Genomic DNA, 14,022 nt, shown 5'->3' on the forward strand with positions numbered 1-14,022 from the left:
AAGAGCATCTTCAATGCAATGGCATGGCAAAAGAAGCCACGTCCTGGCGGAATCTTTTTTCCTTCCCTTCCCCAAAACCAAGCAGCACCGCTTCCTCACCCGAGCCCACCCGTTAAACTGTCCCCAGCCCCAGCAAGGTCACCTGTGGTCTCACCTCCTTTCGGTACGAAGCCGGCACGTGATGCACTCCCCGCAAGCATCTGCTCACTTGCTGCCTGCCCCCAGCAGGGCCCTGCCTCCAGCTGGGGAAGCTGGCCAGAAGCAGCAGCGTCAACACTCAAAGGGCAGAGCTGCGCACACACGCTGTCACACATCCCTGAAACAACATACCTGGGACCATAAATACCATCTTATTTACATAATACTCTGGATAAAGGGGACAAAGAGGCTTATTGCATTACATCTGGGACTAGTATTGCATCAGCGCCCAGAGGCCCTAATCTGAATCGGAGCCCTGCTGCGTGGGGCGCAGTGGGACGGCAGCAAGGTGCATGCCCGCTCCCAGCCCGTCCAAGGTCGAGAGCAACATGGTACAATCCAGCTCTTCCCCTTCCCTCCACAAGCAAGCAGAGAAAGATCCCTTTTCAGGGAGCATACACCCAGGAAATACTGAGTAAATCACTGCGTTGGGCACAACACGTGACTCTGGTCGCAACTGCCTTTCTATCGCAGCTCAGCCCCGGGAGCATGATCCCAGCCACTGGCCTCCAACCTCTGTCACGGCGTCGACACGACTCACGGACATCAACTTTGGTTCGGTAGGGACACCCGCGTGGAAGTGCTAGAAAGACGAGGCAGCTTCTGATTTTCTGTAATTTATGCAATTAAAATTAAAAAGATACCGTAAACATAATCTGGAGGCAAATTTCGATTCAACACAGCCCGGTTCTCAAAGAGAATAAACCAGACAGAGTGAACTCTAGCCCTTCCTTCTTGTTCATACATAATAAAGATACACAAGCTGTTAAGTAGCTCCAACACAGCATGAGAACCCCTCAACCGCCTTTAGACTTTGCAAACCCCTTCCTCCTGAAAAAGGCATGTTTTCAGCTAGCCTAACAATTTAAAGGGAAAAAGCTTTAGAGGCAGTAGAAGCACATGCTGTGCCCACCAACGTCCAACAAGTCAGGTGCAGTGAGCGCGAGGGGACTTTGCAACCTTGCAACTGCAGAGAGGGAGAGAGATTATCTGCGACTACCACCCAGCCTGTGGCACGGGGCTACAGACAGACAAACATCCCTTATTTGCAGCAGCTTCTCCCCCCCAAAAAATAACACCATTTTTGGCACGCGCAAAGGACAGCGTGATAGGATAACGTGTATTAAGAGACACCTACATGCATATACATGCACGCACCAGCCCCTCTCGTTAACAAGCAGCCTAATGGCGACTCACAAAACACACAGACCCTCCACTGGAAACCAAGTCCAAGCACCCAGCTTGGAAAAAAAAGGAAAAAAAAAAAAAAAAAGTGTCCTGGCCATACTCAATTACAGATCATTACAACTTGCTTGATAATTAATTTCCTCTGGTGGCTCTAACTGGCTCGCAGCCCTTGTCCTGAACGCGAGGCCAGTTTAGGTGAAACATTAAAGCCTTGTCGTTTTGCACCACCGAAACGGCCGCACTCCCGGTGCTGCGCACATCTCCCTTCTCCAGCGAGCTCTACCCTGCAGGGATGCAGCAAGAGGAGAAACCGCTGCTGGATGAACGAGGGCATAAAAGGGCAAAGACTTTTGTTTTGAGACCGAAATGGCTTCAAAATAAAAAATTATACATTATTTCTGGTCAAGAGCTAATCAATAAAATAAGCTAACTGGATTTTTTGAGTGCCATACATGTGCAGCCGTGTACTGCCAACAAAGAGCTAGAAATGTGCAGCACAATCTGATGCCGGAGTCATCGCACAAAGCGTGGAAATAGGCTTTCCTGAGGATGTCCAGGCGAGGAAGGCTGTGAGCACTCGTGCTGCCCCTGTGCACGCCAGTGCCTGAAAGCCAGCCCCAATGCCGGCATCCTTAATTCTTCGGGGGGGGGGGGGGGGGGCGGGGAAAGGGCCTGTGAGTTCTTCGGTGTGTGCCACAAAAAATGTGTGTGTCTAACACCTCCTGCAAGGGAAAGGGCCTTCCCAGAAGGGGGGGAAAAGAAAAAAAAAGAAAAAGAGAGCTGCTGGGAGATGGAGGGGAGCCAAGTCTCGCAGACCAGACCTGAACCTGTGACCTTCCCCATGTACATAAGGGATGGGAGAGCTTCATGGCAAGAGGAACCCGCAGACCTTGCGGGACACCTCACTGCCGGCACAGCCACGTCGTCACTCACGGTGTCACCCCCCGGGATCGGCCCCATACATGCTGGCCCTCATGACTGGGGCTCCGAAAAGGTAGTGCGGGGGCTGGAAGGACAGACGCTCGTGTCCTGCGGCACCGGGTCACTGTCACGCAGGGGCCCCAAGGGCCCTCTCTGAAGTGCAGTTGAGGAGGGCCAGAGATGTGCTCTCTGTGTTTGCCCCCCCCAAACGCACACAGAAAACTCGTGCTCGCTAAATGCCTTTGGGAAAATCTAATCTGCCGTGATTTGGGGCGAGAACCCCCCACGAGGGGCTGCATGTCCCCCCGCACCCCAAAAGGGCTGGGGTGCAGCATCCCAGGGGAACCGCGCGTCCCCCACACGCTCCCTGCACAGGGACAGGGGGTCAAGGGGGGAGACCCCCCCCCCGGGTACACCACTGTCCCCTCGGGAACCGCATCCCCGCGTCCTGCCCCCACCCCACGGCCCGGACGCATCGTGTGTGTATCCCAGCCCCGACCGTGACCCCACACAAGGGGGATCCCCTCCTGCCTCCCGCAGCCGTGGGGGCTCCGCGACGCCCCCCCACCGCACCGTGGGGCGGTGGGACACGCTGGGGGGACCCGCACCCCGCGCACACGGTGAGCCCCCCATCACCCAGCCCGGCGGGGGGGGGGGGGGGTGGGGGGGGGTGGGCCGGGCCCCCCCGGCACGGCAGCCGCGGGAGAAGGTGACCCACAGCGGGGGGGGGGGGGAGCGCACCCCTCCGGCCCAACGGTCACGGAGGGACGTTCCCAGCCACGAGAGGGGGTCTACACCCGCCGGGGGGGGGGGGGGGGGGGAGGGGCTCAAGGGCCGAGGGGGGGGGGTCTCGGCACCAACGGCCGCGGGAGAAGGCCCCAACAGCCACCGCGGGGGGAACCCGGGCCACAACGGTGGCGGGGGAAGCGACGACCCGGGCCCAACGGTCACGGCGGGGGGGCCAGGGCCAGGCCCAACGGCCGCGGGGGATCCCTAACCGACGCCTCACACACACACACACACACACACACGCCGCCGGGGCCGGGCCGGGCCCGCACTCACCCGGCTCCGCTCCCCTCCCGGGCGGCCCTAAGTCTCCTCCATGGGTCCGCCTGGCCGCTCCTACGGCAGCTAGGGGCCGGCCGCCGCGGCCGCCATGCCGCCCGCGCCTGTGGGCCGCGCCGCGCCGCGCAGGCCGCGCCGGTGTCCGCCTGGCGGGGCGGGGCGGGGCGGGCGTTCGGCTCCGCTCGGCTCCGCTCGGCTCGGCGGGGGACGCGGCAGCCCGGAGCCGGATCCCCACCGGCAGCCGGAGCGGGGCGGCGGGGGGCAGACGCAAAACCCGGAAGGTGGAGTTTGGAGCGGGAGGGCGGGGAGCGCTGTCCCCAGCGGAGAGGAAAAACCGGCGCGCACAAAGGGGGCGCCAGGGCCCGGCAGCCGCGGCCGCAAAACGCGGAGACCGGATCGACATCGGGAGCCGGGGCGCAGGAGCAAACCCCGGAGCGGAGTGCGTTCTCCCCTGCGGAACCGGAGCCGCCGCGGTATCATCCTCGGAAAGGGGGCGGGGTAGCAAATTTTTGGGGGTGTTTTACGCTCTGTGGGATGTCGTGTGAGACCCCCTGCTCGGCACGGTCCCCTGATCGCTGTGCTTTTGGGGGCGCTGGCATCAGCAGCGGCCGCCAATTTGGCTCACTGAGCCGGCACAGAACCACTCAGGCTGGGTTTCGGGCAGGTACGGCTCAGAAAGACCTGCCAGGAGCAGGCAGGAGGGGATCACGACCTAGGATGCGCCCTGGGGTACCTGCATCCACCCCAAAAACCCACGATGTCATGCCCCACGTGGTCATTTTTCCTCACCAGCTGGGTCTCTGGTGCCGGACAGAGGGAGCATCTTCCTTCCCAAAAGTACCCGGATCCCCAGCCCTCCTCGTCCCCAGGAGGTGGCACGTCCCCCAAACCCTCCACGCCCAACCCCAAAGCCCCAGCACTATCCCCGCACCTGCCGGTGAGGAAATTTTGGCTCATCTCAGCAGGGGGTGTCCCAGCCCTGCCTCCAGGACACCCCAAAACCAAGCCAGCACAGGAGCAGCTGGCCCTGAGCACGGTGAACCGACACTGCAAGCTGTGCTGATGGAACATGGGGTGCAGGATCCAAGCCAGCAACCCGGCAGCACCAAGCTCGGAGCCGGGATATGGTCCTGCAGCAAAGGTGATGGAGCGGGGACCATCACCTCCACCCACCCACCTGGTCTCCAGCGTGGGGCATCCCAGCCCGGAAAGGTGCCACCATGCCTGGGGATGGCGGGTCTCCTCCTCCAGCATAGTTTTGGGAAGACACCGAAGGAGACACCGATTTCTTCCAATGCTTTTTGCCCCCAAACGAGGACAATGCGAGACCCAAACCCTGGCGAAGGAGGTAGGACGCTGTGAAAGGCTGGGTTTTGGGGACCATTACCTCATTTCTCTGGCTTTTGGGGCTGGGGCAGGTGGGAGGGGAGCCAGAAGAGGCTTAAAGCAGTACAAAAAGAGGGATGAGAGGAGTGTTCATTTAGCCTGAAAGAGATGAAGAGGATAAATTCTTCTTTATCACGATGAAGAGGAGAAACTGTCCTCGCACAGCACAAACCCAGTGCTGGTGGGCCCCAAGACAACCTATATTAACAAATTCAGGTCAGTTTTTACCAAAATTTTTTAAAGGATTGGGTAAAAGGTATTCTGGGCATTTGGTGTTGATTTTCAGCACATCCTGGACCAGGAAGGATGCTCCTGAGAGTGGGAAAACCAGCTTCTGCCGGGAATGCACAACAAACCAGGGATGAGTCGGTGCATCAGCCTGCTCGTTTCCCGGCAAAACCATAAATGATGTAATTAATACAGGCAGAAAATAAAAACACTGTCAGGCAACGCAGCTTCATTGGAAACGATCTCAGCATCTCTCCAGTGGCACATTTTGCTGTGACCATGAGTGGTGCTCATGATCCAGCCTGCCCAGGGCTGCTGGAGCCCCAGCGCTGGAGCCGCCAGCCCCCCGCGGGACTCAATGGATTTTACCAACAACTGGTGGAGAACGTCAAATCCTTGGGGACAAAACCTTCAGGTGACATACCAATGTGAGCTGTAAGGGATACAAAGGACAGGGAGGTGACAAAGAGCATCTGCTGCTCTCATGGAGGTAGGCACAGGAGATGGATCTGGTTTAACACAAAGCCAAATCGCGGGCTTGCATTAAAAGCGTGGCTTAGGTACAGGGCGGGCAACTCATCCTGGGAAGCAGTGCCCTGTGACAGGGATTTTGGCAGGCATGAGGTGTGATGGGCAGGACATGAGCCCCACAGTCCCCTTGTCCCATGGGGATGGTTACAAGATCCCACTCTGTCACAGCCTTGTCCGATGCTGCTGCGCTCCTGGGATAAGGAGCTGGAAACCCTGGGGCTGCAGCACGTGGAGCCCAGCCTGGGTGCAACACCTGGGTGCTGAGCACATCCCACCCCGGGTGCTCGGTGTCCCGAGCATCCCGCTCACCCCAGGCCATGCCAGGGAGGCGCAGGGCAGGGCAGCAGAGACATCAGTGATGTTTAGTGGAAGACGTTGTCCGCCATGTAACCAGATGCTCCTTCTCCATGCGCCCGTCTTCTGCCTGGAAGAGCATCTCCCCCACCTTCGTCCCACAAGCACTGCCTTCACGCTGGCTGCTCGAGGGTCGACCCCTTCCACCTCTAGGAGAGATGCTCAAGGGAGCTGCAGGCAGCGGGCAAAGTAACCTCAATGCCCTGCCTCTCCCACGTGGCCACCAAGGCCAAGTCCTCTCTGCCTCCTTCTCTCCATGGCACCAGGACCCAGGATGCCACCTCAAGCCCCCCGTCCCCCTCCAGCTCTGCCCCTACGGGCAGCACAGATATTTCCCCTCGCTCTCAAGGCACACTCACCCAAGAGAGAAGGACCTCCATCATACAAGAAGAGAAACGTGCAGGGAAGTCACCAGGAGTCCCAGCACAGCTGATTGGGACCATACTGGTGGGACACGAGGGACAGGGACAGGCTGGTGGATGGCAGGACGCAGCCAGAGGAGGAAGGAAGCAGGAGAAGCCCATTACCCTCTGCCACGCCGAACAGCAGCTCCCATACCATAACCTCCGTGCCAAGCCCAGGCAACTCAGAGCTGAAACACCCACCAGGGTTTTCCAAATGAGGAATGACGTGGGTGGGCGTTGCATCCAGATCCACCATCTCTAGCATCCTGGAGATTCTCTAAAAGACGAGCCAGAATACAACTCCCAGGGCAAACACCAGAACTGCAGTGTCCAGCTGCCAAGTTTCAGGGTGGGCAGGCAGCTGGCGCGAAGGCTTCACACCCTCCTCCTCCTCCTCTCTGATGGGGTAGCAACAGAAACCAAGGTGGAGGGCTGAGACAACCTGCAACCAGTGACCGTGCCAAGCAGCTGAGCCTGCAGCCCTGCTCTGTTCCCTGCCACGTCCCCAGGGAGGAGGAGGAGGGATGCTGGCAGTGCTCGGGGGCTGCTTGGTCCCCTCCGGAGCAGGGTGGGCTCCGGGGAACGAGGAGCACTTAGACCACGGCAAGGCAGAGCCTGGAGCAATGTGGCATGAAAGGCTCACAGCCCAGTGAACACGAATGCATAATGAGCACAGACACGGCAATGTGGGGAGATGCTGAATATGAAGGATTAAAGAAAAAGGAGAAATTAATCTTATTCATAAGGCAGAGAGGGTTTTTAACTCATGCACACAGCTGCTAGAGGGGGGGTCAGCTTTTGCAGGGTGGCTGCTGCTTTGATACAAATCAGGAGAGAGAGATGTAAGGCTGGGCACTTCCCGGCAATGCCAAGAGCTGCAAGGGCACGCTCCTGTGAGCGGAAAGCCTCCGAGCAGGAACAGAGCCCACCTCTCACCCCAAGTCCCCAGCATCCCCAAGCACGCGCTCAAAAGGGCTTGGGCTCTCCAGCTGTTGGGAGCCATCCCCCTCGTCCCCTGTTTCTCACCCTTCTCCTGCGAGGCCGGCACCGCGATGTGTCTGACCCCATCCGGCCAAAAGACCTTGAGGCACATTTTGGGGAGGGAGACGTTGCCAAAGCCAGGATGGAGCTACCTCCTGCCTGCCGACATGAATGGAGCTGGCCTGGCCACTGTCCTGGGATCTGGAGCTCACAGGAGATGCAGAGATGCCAGCACTTGGTTGAAACCCATCCCACCAAGCCCCATCTCCCACCCACCCTTGTCTGCAGTGTGTGACTTTCTGGGAAGCACAGGACTGTTGGGCGAGAGCTTGGTGAAAACATGTCTCTTTTAATGCTTCTGGAATACAACGGATAAAGCAATACCTAAAAGCGCTCTTGGATCCGTCTTGCACCTGCTTTCCAGAGTCGAGGACCATCCTGGCACCCTTCGGTGGCAGTCGGGTGCTGCGTGGGAATGCAGCGCTGCTCCCCAGCGGTTCACCCCATTGCTTTCTGCTTCATTAACCCCTTCTTTGCTCCCTGATGGATCTTTGCATCCAGCTTCCCTGTAAAGAGGGGATTAAAAAAAAAAAAAAAACCACAACAAGCCCTCATCACTATATTTTTAAATGCTCTTTGCAATGCAAATCAGCTGGAGGCAGCGAGGTCTCCTAGTTAGTGTGTTCCTGTCACATTCAATTATCGTGCTTGAGGAGCCAGGCGTTTCCAGCCGCCGTGGCTTTCCTCTGCAGGCGCGACACCGGGGAGCCGGGGGCAAGTGTGTCTGACGTGGCAAAGAGATGCTGGAGCGAGAGAAATTCAGTGAGGAGAGTAAATTAACATCCAGGACTTGCCCGCCGCTACCAGGGGGAAACCGATCCCTTCACTTGCACGCAGGATGCGTGTCGACATGCTCAAAGGAGATGGGGGACCATCAAGCACCATGTCAGGGACATGTTTCTCCACAGCATGGCAGAAAGCTGGGCTTGGGGACAATAAGCCCCCAGCTTGGGGATGATAATGCAATGGGGCACAGAAGGTGATGGGGACCGACCGCTCCGTGCTTCCAAGTGCCAGGTTGGTGGCCTCCAAGGGCACCATCTGGGAGGGACGTGCTGTCTTTGCCACCAGGGAGCACTTTGGGGAGCACCTCAGGGAGCCCAGGAGCCCGTGACTAGCTGCTGTGGTGGGACCTGGAGCAAACGCTGCCTCTCCTTGTCCTTCACAACCCTCAGTGGCTTTGCTGCCAGCTCCGCTTTCCCACCTGGGAGAGGAGCAGGACACCAGAACATGGGATTTGGATAGATCCCGCAGAAGAAGCCAAAAAAGCCAGGCATGGTGAGCAAGCCAGGAGGGTGATGCACTGCCTTGGAGGAGCGTCCCTGTCTCCCTTTCACTGCCCATAAAAAAGCAAGGATGCTCCCACTCTCCCATACAAAGCTGCCTCCTCCAAAAGGGAGAGGAAGAAAGGGAAGGTAGCAAGGCAGCACAGCAACGAGCCAGCCTCCTGGAGAGGCCTTGCTGTCAGCCAGCACCGGTCACCTCCTCTAATGCCACGTCTCCCTAGGAACTCGCCCTCCTGCTCCTGCTCCCCTGACTCTTCCCATCCTCCAAATGCCAGCCTCGTCCTGTCTCTATCTGTAGCTAGGAGCAGGGACACGGCTCCACCATATTGCAGAAGCCAGCAGGAAAAACCACAGAGTCTGTGGTGAGCTGGGGAGGATGGCCCCAGTCCATGGGGAGCATCCCCTGCGTCCCTCCGGAGGGACATGGGCAACCACCGTGGTCACACCATCAGGAGGGGAAGCAAAGGGATCAGAGCTTGATCCCACAGAGATGGACAGACAGAGCCCATACCAGTGAAACCCCAGTGAGGTGGATGGAGACGGAGCTGGCAGGCACCTCATCCAGGTCCCACAGCATTGTCCCTCCAGGGAATCAAGCCCAGTGTCACCCTGTGGGTGAAGCACAGCCCATGCAGTGCCCGGGAGAGCTGCGCTGCTCCAGCCCAGCTACAGCACACAGCAGATCTCACCCCTGGTGGGGACCAGATCCACCAGACTCCAAACCAGTCCTGCTTTGGCCACTGCTCCAAAAAATGCTGGTAAATGCCTGTGCGCCGTGAGAAGCAGGTGCTTGTTCAGAGAAAATGACTCCAAACCAGCCAGAGACCATCACCTTCTCTTCAAACCAAGAAAACTTCTCAATTTCAGCTCAACAAAGAGTCCGACAATGCTTTTCCCAGGAGAGGCAGGTTACAAAACCGCTTCGCTCAGGATGTCCCACCAGGACGACCCAGCCTCCCTGAAACCAGTCCTCCTCCTTCAGCTTGAGTTTTGGGCCAGCCTTGCTCCTGTCTGAGCTTGAGAGGGAAGTTCAATGCACCAAACCCATAACACGTGTAAAAAAAAAAAATGTAAGCGAGGGTTTGCAAGTCACCGTGCCATAGAGCTGCAAATTGAAACGCAGCTGCAGTCAGCTCAAAATTGGAAGAAGGGACCAGTCGCTGCCAATGTCTCGGTGCAGCAGTTGCCAACCTGCAGCCCGTGGGACACAAAAGGGCATCTGCAAAACTCTTCCACCATCAAAAATGAGAAAATTAAAACTGAGGCCAAGCAAAAGGGCAAAATAGGGCATTACTTGAATCGTCTGTTTTCAGACAATGATGTTCTCGCCCTGAGCTACAGAGTTTGGAAGATGCTTTCCTACAGGGTCTGGGAGATCCACCATCCTCTCTGCCACCCGATGTGGAAGAAGACTTTCCCCACCTGCCTAAGGATGGGGAAGAAGCCCCCTCCTTGAAATGGCTGGAAACAGCAATGGGCACCCAAGAGGGGTGAGCCAGCATGGCCAGATTGTCCAGAAGCAGCATGTCGGACCACCGTGTGCCAAGCTGTGGGTTTTTTAGCAGCAGAAAGGTGTTGAGTTCACACTTGCTCCACGCTCTGGTTCCCCACCACCAACGCTGTGTCACCTCTGGGGCTGTAAGCTTCATATTTAACACACCTGCCTGCTCCTCCTGGACCCCAAAAGCAATCAGGAGGCTCCTCGGCTCTATCAGCTGGCAAAGATAAAACATTACATGGGTAACCTTTAGGAAAAGGCTAAAAATAAGGCAATGGCCCCAGGGTCCCCTTCTCTTTCTGCTCAATGATTTAAGGACTCTCATCTCACACTGCAATGTGTCCCTTCACCCACTCCTCCACGCTCTTCCAGCTGTCGGCTATTGAAGGGAGGTTTCTGAGCGATGCTCGAGGGAGGCTTCAGGGAAGCTTTACCCGGATTCAAGGAAATCTCCCACGAGAACCGCCACCAAGCTCTGTCCTCATGTACTGAAACTAAGAGGGGATATGTTTGGGGACAGCCGTGCTCCCAAACACGATGCAAACACAGTGCCCATCCCTTCCACACAAACAATAACCCTGGCAGCAAAAATCAAGCTATGTTAGGTTTTTTTCCCCATCCCCGGGCTGTTAGAAACAACTAATTTGCAATGAAGAAGCATTCGGATGTCATCATGGCGAGGTCCATGCTGTTATCTGGCAAGGAAAACCACTCCAGCCTGGCTTCCCAACAAGACAAACGGGCATTTTGTCATGGCTTGAGCCAGGCTTCAAGGAGACCAAGGCAGCCGGTGAGCTCAGGTGGGGACGTGAGCTCAGGTGAGCCAGCACCTTCCTCCTGCTCCGCTTCCAGCTTGGAGAATTAAGCTTTTGTCTGCCCCGGACGTGATGCCAGCTCCTATTAAAACAGCACCTTACCCCGATGAAAGGTCAAAGCCTTCCCTGCTCCTTCCCTAGGCTGTCACAAATATCACCCAGACAGATGATATCTCCTCCGGGAGGGGAACGTGCAACTCCACAGTCTCTCCTGCCACTGCTCTCGTGACAGCTCCAGTCGGGATGGAGGGCAGGAAAGGCAGGGCCAGCAGCAGGAGCAGGCAGCGCAGGCAGCCGCCAGCACAGCCGGCTTCCTTCCAGGCTGTTAGACTGATCCTTCTCCAAGCAGGAAAGTGTCACAACACAAAGGAGACGATGTGACAGATGGGGAGGGGACCGGCAGTGCCTGCACCCAGCGAGGCGGACGCGCAGAAGCCATCCACCCTGCACTCACACCGCACAGCAGCTTCCCCTTCAGCCACCGCCAGCAGCTCTCCTCCTAACCGCGGCGGGATGGAGGCAGATGTGGCAGTGAAAGGGCATGAGAGAGCCTGTACTAGAGCAAGGAGAGGTTAAAGCAAGGGGAAAAAAAAAAAAAAAAAGGATGCGGCAGCTGCTCCAGCATGCAACAACAACGAGGCTGTTCCACCACAGCAAAGACGTTTGCATCCTAAATAACTCAGTGCAGCCCTGCCTGCTCACCAGCATGCTGGGAAAGACCCATCCCTGGGGGGGCCAGTGCCGCCAGCAAGATCAGAGTGCTGCATCTCACCAAGCATTGTTTGTCACCATCAGCTGAACACACCTCCCAGACGTTGCTACAAAAGGCAGGGAAGAAACCAAATCGTTTTGCCCTGCTCAATACCCCGGCAGGGCAGGAGTACCCCCAACATCCAGGGAGAGATCGAAGCCATGGAAGAACAGTGCTTCTCTGGGTAGAGAGGGGGAAAAAAAACCTCAAAAACAAGAAAAATAACCCTACACTGTGCTTCAAAAGTCGTTATTAACAGGTCCTGAGAAATTCTGCCACTCCTGTGCTGCTAGATAATACTCCCGGAGAACCACGCTGCAAACAAGAAAGAAAACCCAGTCATCAGCTCTGCTAAACAAACAGCCAAGACTATTTCTGCTTATGCTGCTTTTAGCCCGTCAAATTAATTTTTCACATCCCCTGAAAGCGTGTACAGTGCCTTCCCCAGGCTGTGTGGTGGGGAGGCTGCTAATAAGGATGGAGCTGACTGCAGGCTCCCCAGCTGCTGCATCCCTCCTCCATCCTTTTTACGGCAGCGGGCAGGAATAACTGGCAGCCTGCGGAGGGGCTGGTGGCTCATAAAAGGGACTAACGACGCTGGCAAGCGGAGTGTGGACAGATGCTGCGGCGCTTCCCTACAAGCTCTGCCAGGACATCCCATCCTGCCGTCCTGCGGATGGAGAACATCCATCTGGCCCTGCAGCTCTTGCTGCTTCAAGCCCTCACCATCCTCACAGGCAAGAGGGCAGTTTTGAACTGCAGGCAAGGAGCTAGTGCAGATCTGCCTGAGCATCACTGCACCAGCTTGTATCCTGACCCAGGCTGATGCCAGAAGCGGATCAGCTGCAGACACAAGCGCTCTTTGACTCCCGAGTGTTTGCAGAGGCAGGAAGAGGCATGTATTTGGAAGGAAGCAACATCTGGGGAAAGGGGAACCAAAGACAAAAAAAATATTACAGATGTATTTGAGTCATTAAACAAACACCTACAGATCAAAGAGCACAGGGCAAAGGTTGCAAACTCATATGGCAAAGGCAAGCAGAGGTGGTGATGAGAGCAGGCACGAAAGGCCAAAGGGGGCATCTGTGGAAACTTTACTACTTACAGATTTTGGGTTTTCCTTTGATGGGAAACTTCACAACCATCTCCTGGGGATTAGTGCAGATAAAGACAAATGGAGACCCGGACTCCTGGCTCAGATCCGGATACTGCAAAACACAGACACACACAAAACAGAGTCAGACCGACTGCCACGGGTGTGAAAAGAGCTTGGCGGTCAGGAGTGGAGAAATTGTTATTTAAGAGATGGGTTATATCTAGGCTGTAGCAGCTCAGACTAAACCAGTTCAAGAACTTCTAATGAAAAAAAAAAAACCAAACAATTGTACATTTGGGTCTTAATCAGTGAGCCCCTCGTTAAGCCTCTTCTCATTGTGCCTCTGCCAGAGCTTGCTCCCTTTTCGGATCTGCTCACCGAGCCGCTTCCCTGTGTGCACCCTAAACCTTTTCAGCCCCCTTTAGCACCAACCTGTGTTTTGCCACCCAAAAGGTGTGGTTTCACACTTGGCTTAAGCTGATCTAATGTGTGGGGTGTTGATAGAGAGGCGGTTGGGGGCCCTGCCCTCCCAAGCTCACTGCCAGCTTCGCACTGGGAGATGCATGGGACCGATTTTCAGCCCAAAGCATTCCTGGATTCAGCTGACCATGGACGCGGGTACCCTCACCAAACCCCAGCCAGTTGTGGATAGCACACCAGCACCTCAACCAAAACAGCTTGGCCAACCCAACAAGATGATGACCACCAGAAGGGTGGCCACGTCTTCTACCAAAGCAGCTGTCCCAGCTACAGGTACATCCCCATCTCTTCCCCACAAAGCTCAGTCCAAACACAAGGGCTTGAGATTTGGAGAGTGTGCACCATCCTGCTGTGGGACATGCAGCCCTTGAGATTCATCTACATCTAAAGGGTGAGCGATAGAAAAACGGCTTGCAACATGCCAGGTCGATGGCTCAGAGAAGCCGACTGTCTCCACGCAGGGCTGGCTCTGTGTACGGAGTCTATGGAGAGATTTCACTGCGATGAAGACATGAGGGAATTTTATAGGAAGAGCATAAACAGATTGTTTCTCTCATTAACCATGGGGGAAAAAGGAGAAAAAAAAAAATCACTCAGCAAGGGAAGTGCACCAAAGTCCTGTCTGGATGCAGCTTAGCTTCACTGGTGTTCAGAAGTGAAATGCAAAACAGTAATAAAAAATGTATATACCAACCATCACTTCACATTCTCCATTAGCTGCAGACCTTGCGCTGACAGGCGCAGAGGTGAGGGCATGCCATGAAGGTGCTCCAGCCCAGG

The 14,022-nt window shown here is 56.3% G+C and overlaps 2 protein-coding genes across 6 annotated transcripts in view; both read right to left on the reverse strand.

The window, feature by feature from the left end:
• Positions 1 to 7,722, reverse strand: part of ZNF609 (zinc finger protein 609) — a 78,933-nt gene extending 71,211 nt beyond the window's left edge. For 4 of the 5 annotated variants that reach the window (XM_082321949.1, XM_082321946.1, XM_082321948.1 and 1 more), the window contains exon 1: positions 3,370 to 3,482. The gene's annotated coding sequence lies outside the window, so the exon portion shown is untranslated. Of the gene's footprint in view, positions 1 to 3,369; positions 3,483 to 7,640 lie in introns of those variants that run through there. The other variant, XM_082321947.1, reaches the window with a different exon arrangement.
• The window catches only part of TRIP4 (thyroid hormone receptor interactor 4), a 33,764-nt gene continuing 27,429 nt past the window's right edge, over positions 7,688 to 14,022 (reverse strand). The window contains exons 12-13 of the mRNA XM_082321951.1: positions 12,772 to 12,874; positions 7,688 to 7,822 (exon numbers count right to left, since the gene is read on the reverse strand). Coding sequence (XP_082178077.1) covers positions 7,755 to 7,822; positions 12,772 to 12,874 — 171 coding nt within the window. The 3' untranslated portion in view covers positions 7,688 to 7,754. The remainder of the gene's footprint in view (positions 7,823 to 12,771; positions 12,875 to 14,022) is intronic.

This window comes from Platalea leucorodia, assembly GCF_965183815.1.
Source record: "Platalea leucorodia genome assembly, chromosome: 9".
Lineage (NCBI taxonomy): Eukaryota > Metazoa > Chordata > Aves > Pelecaniformes > Threskiornithidae > Platalea > Platalea leucorodia.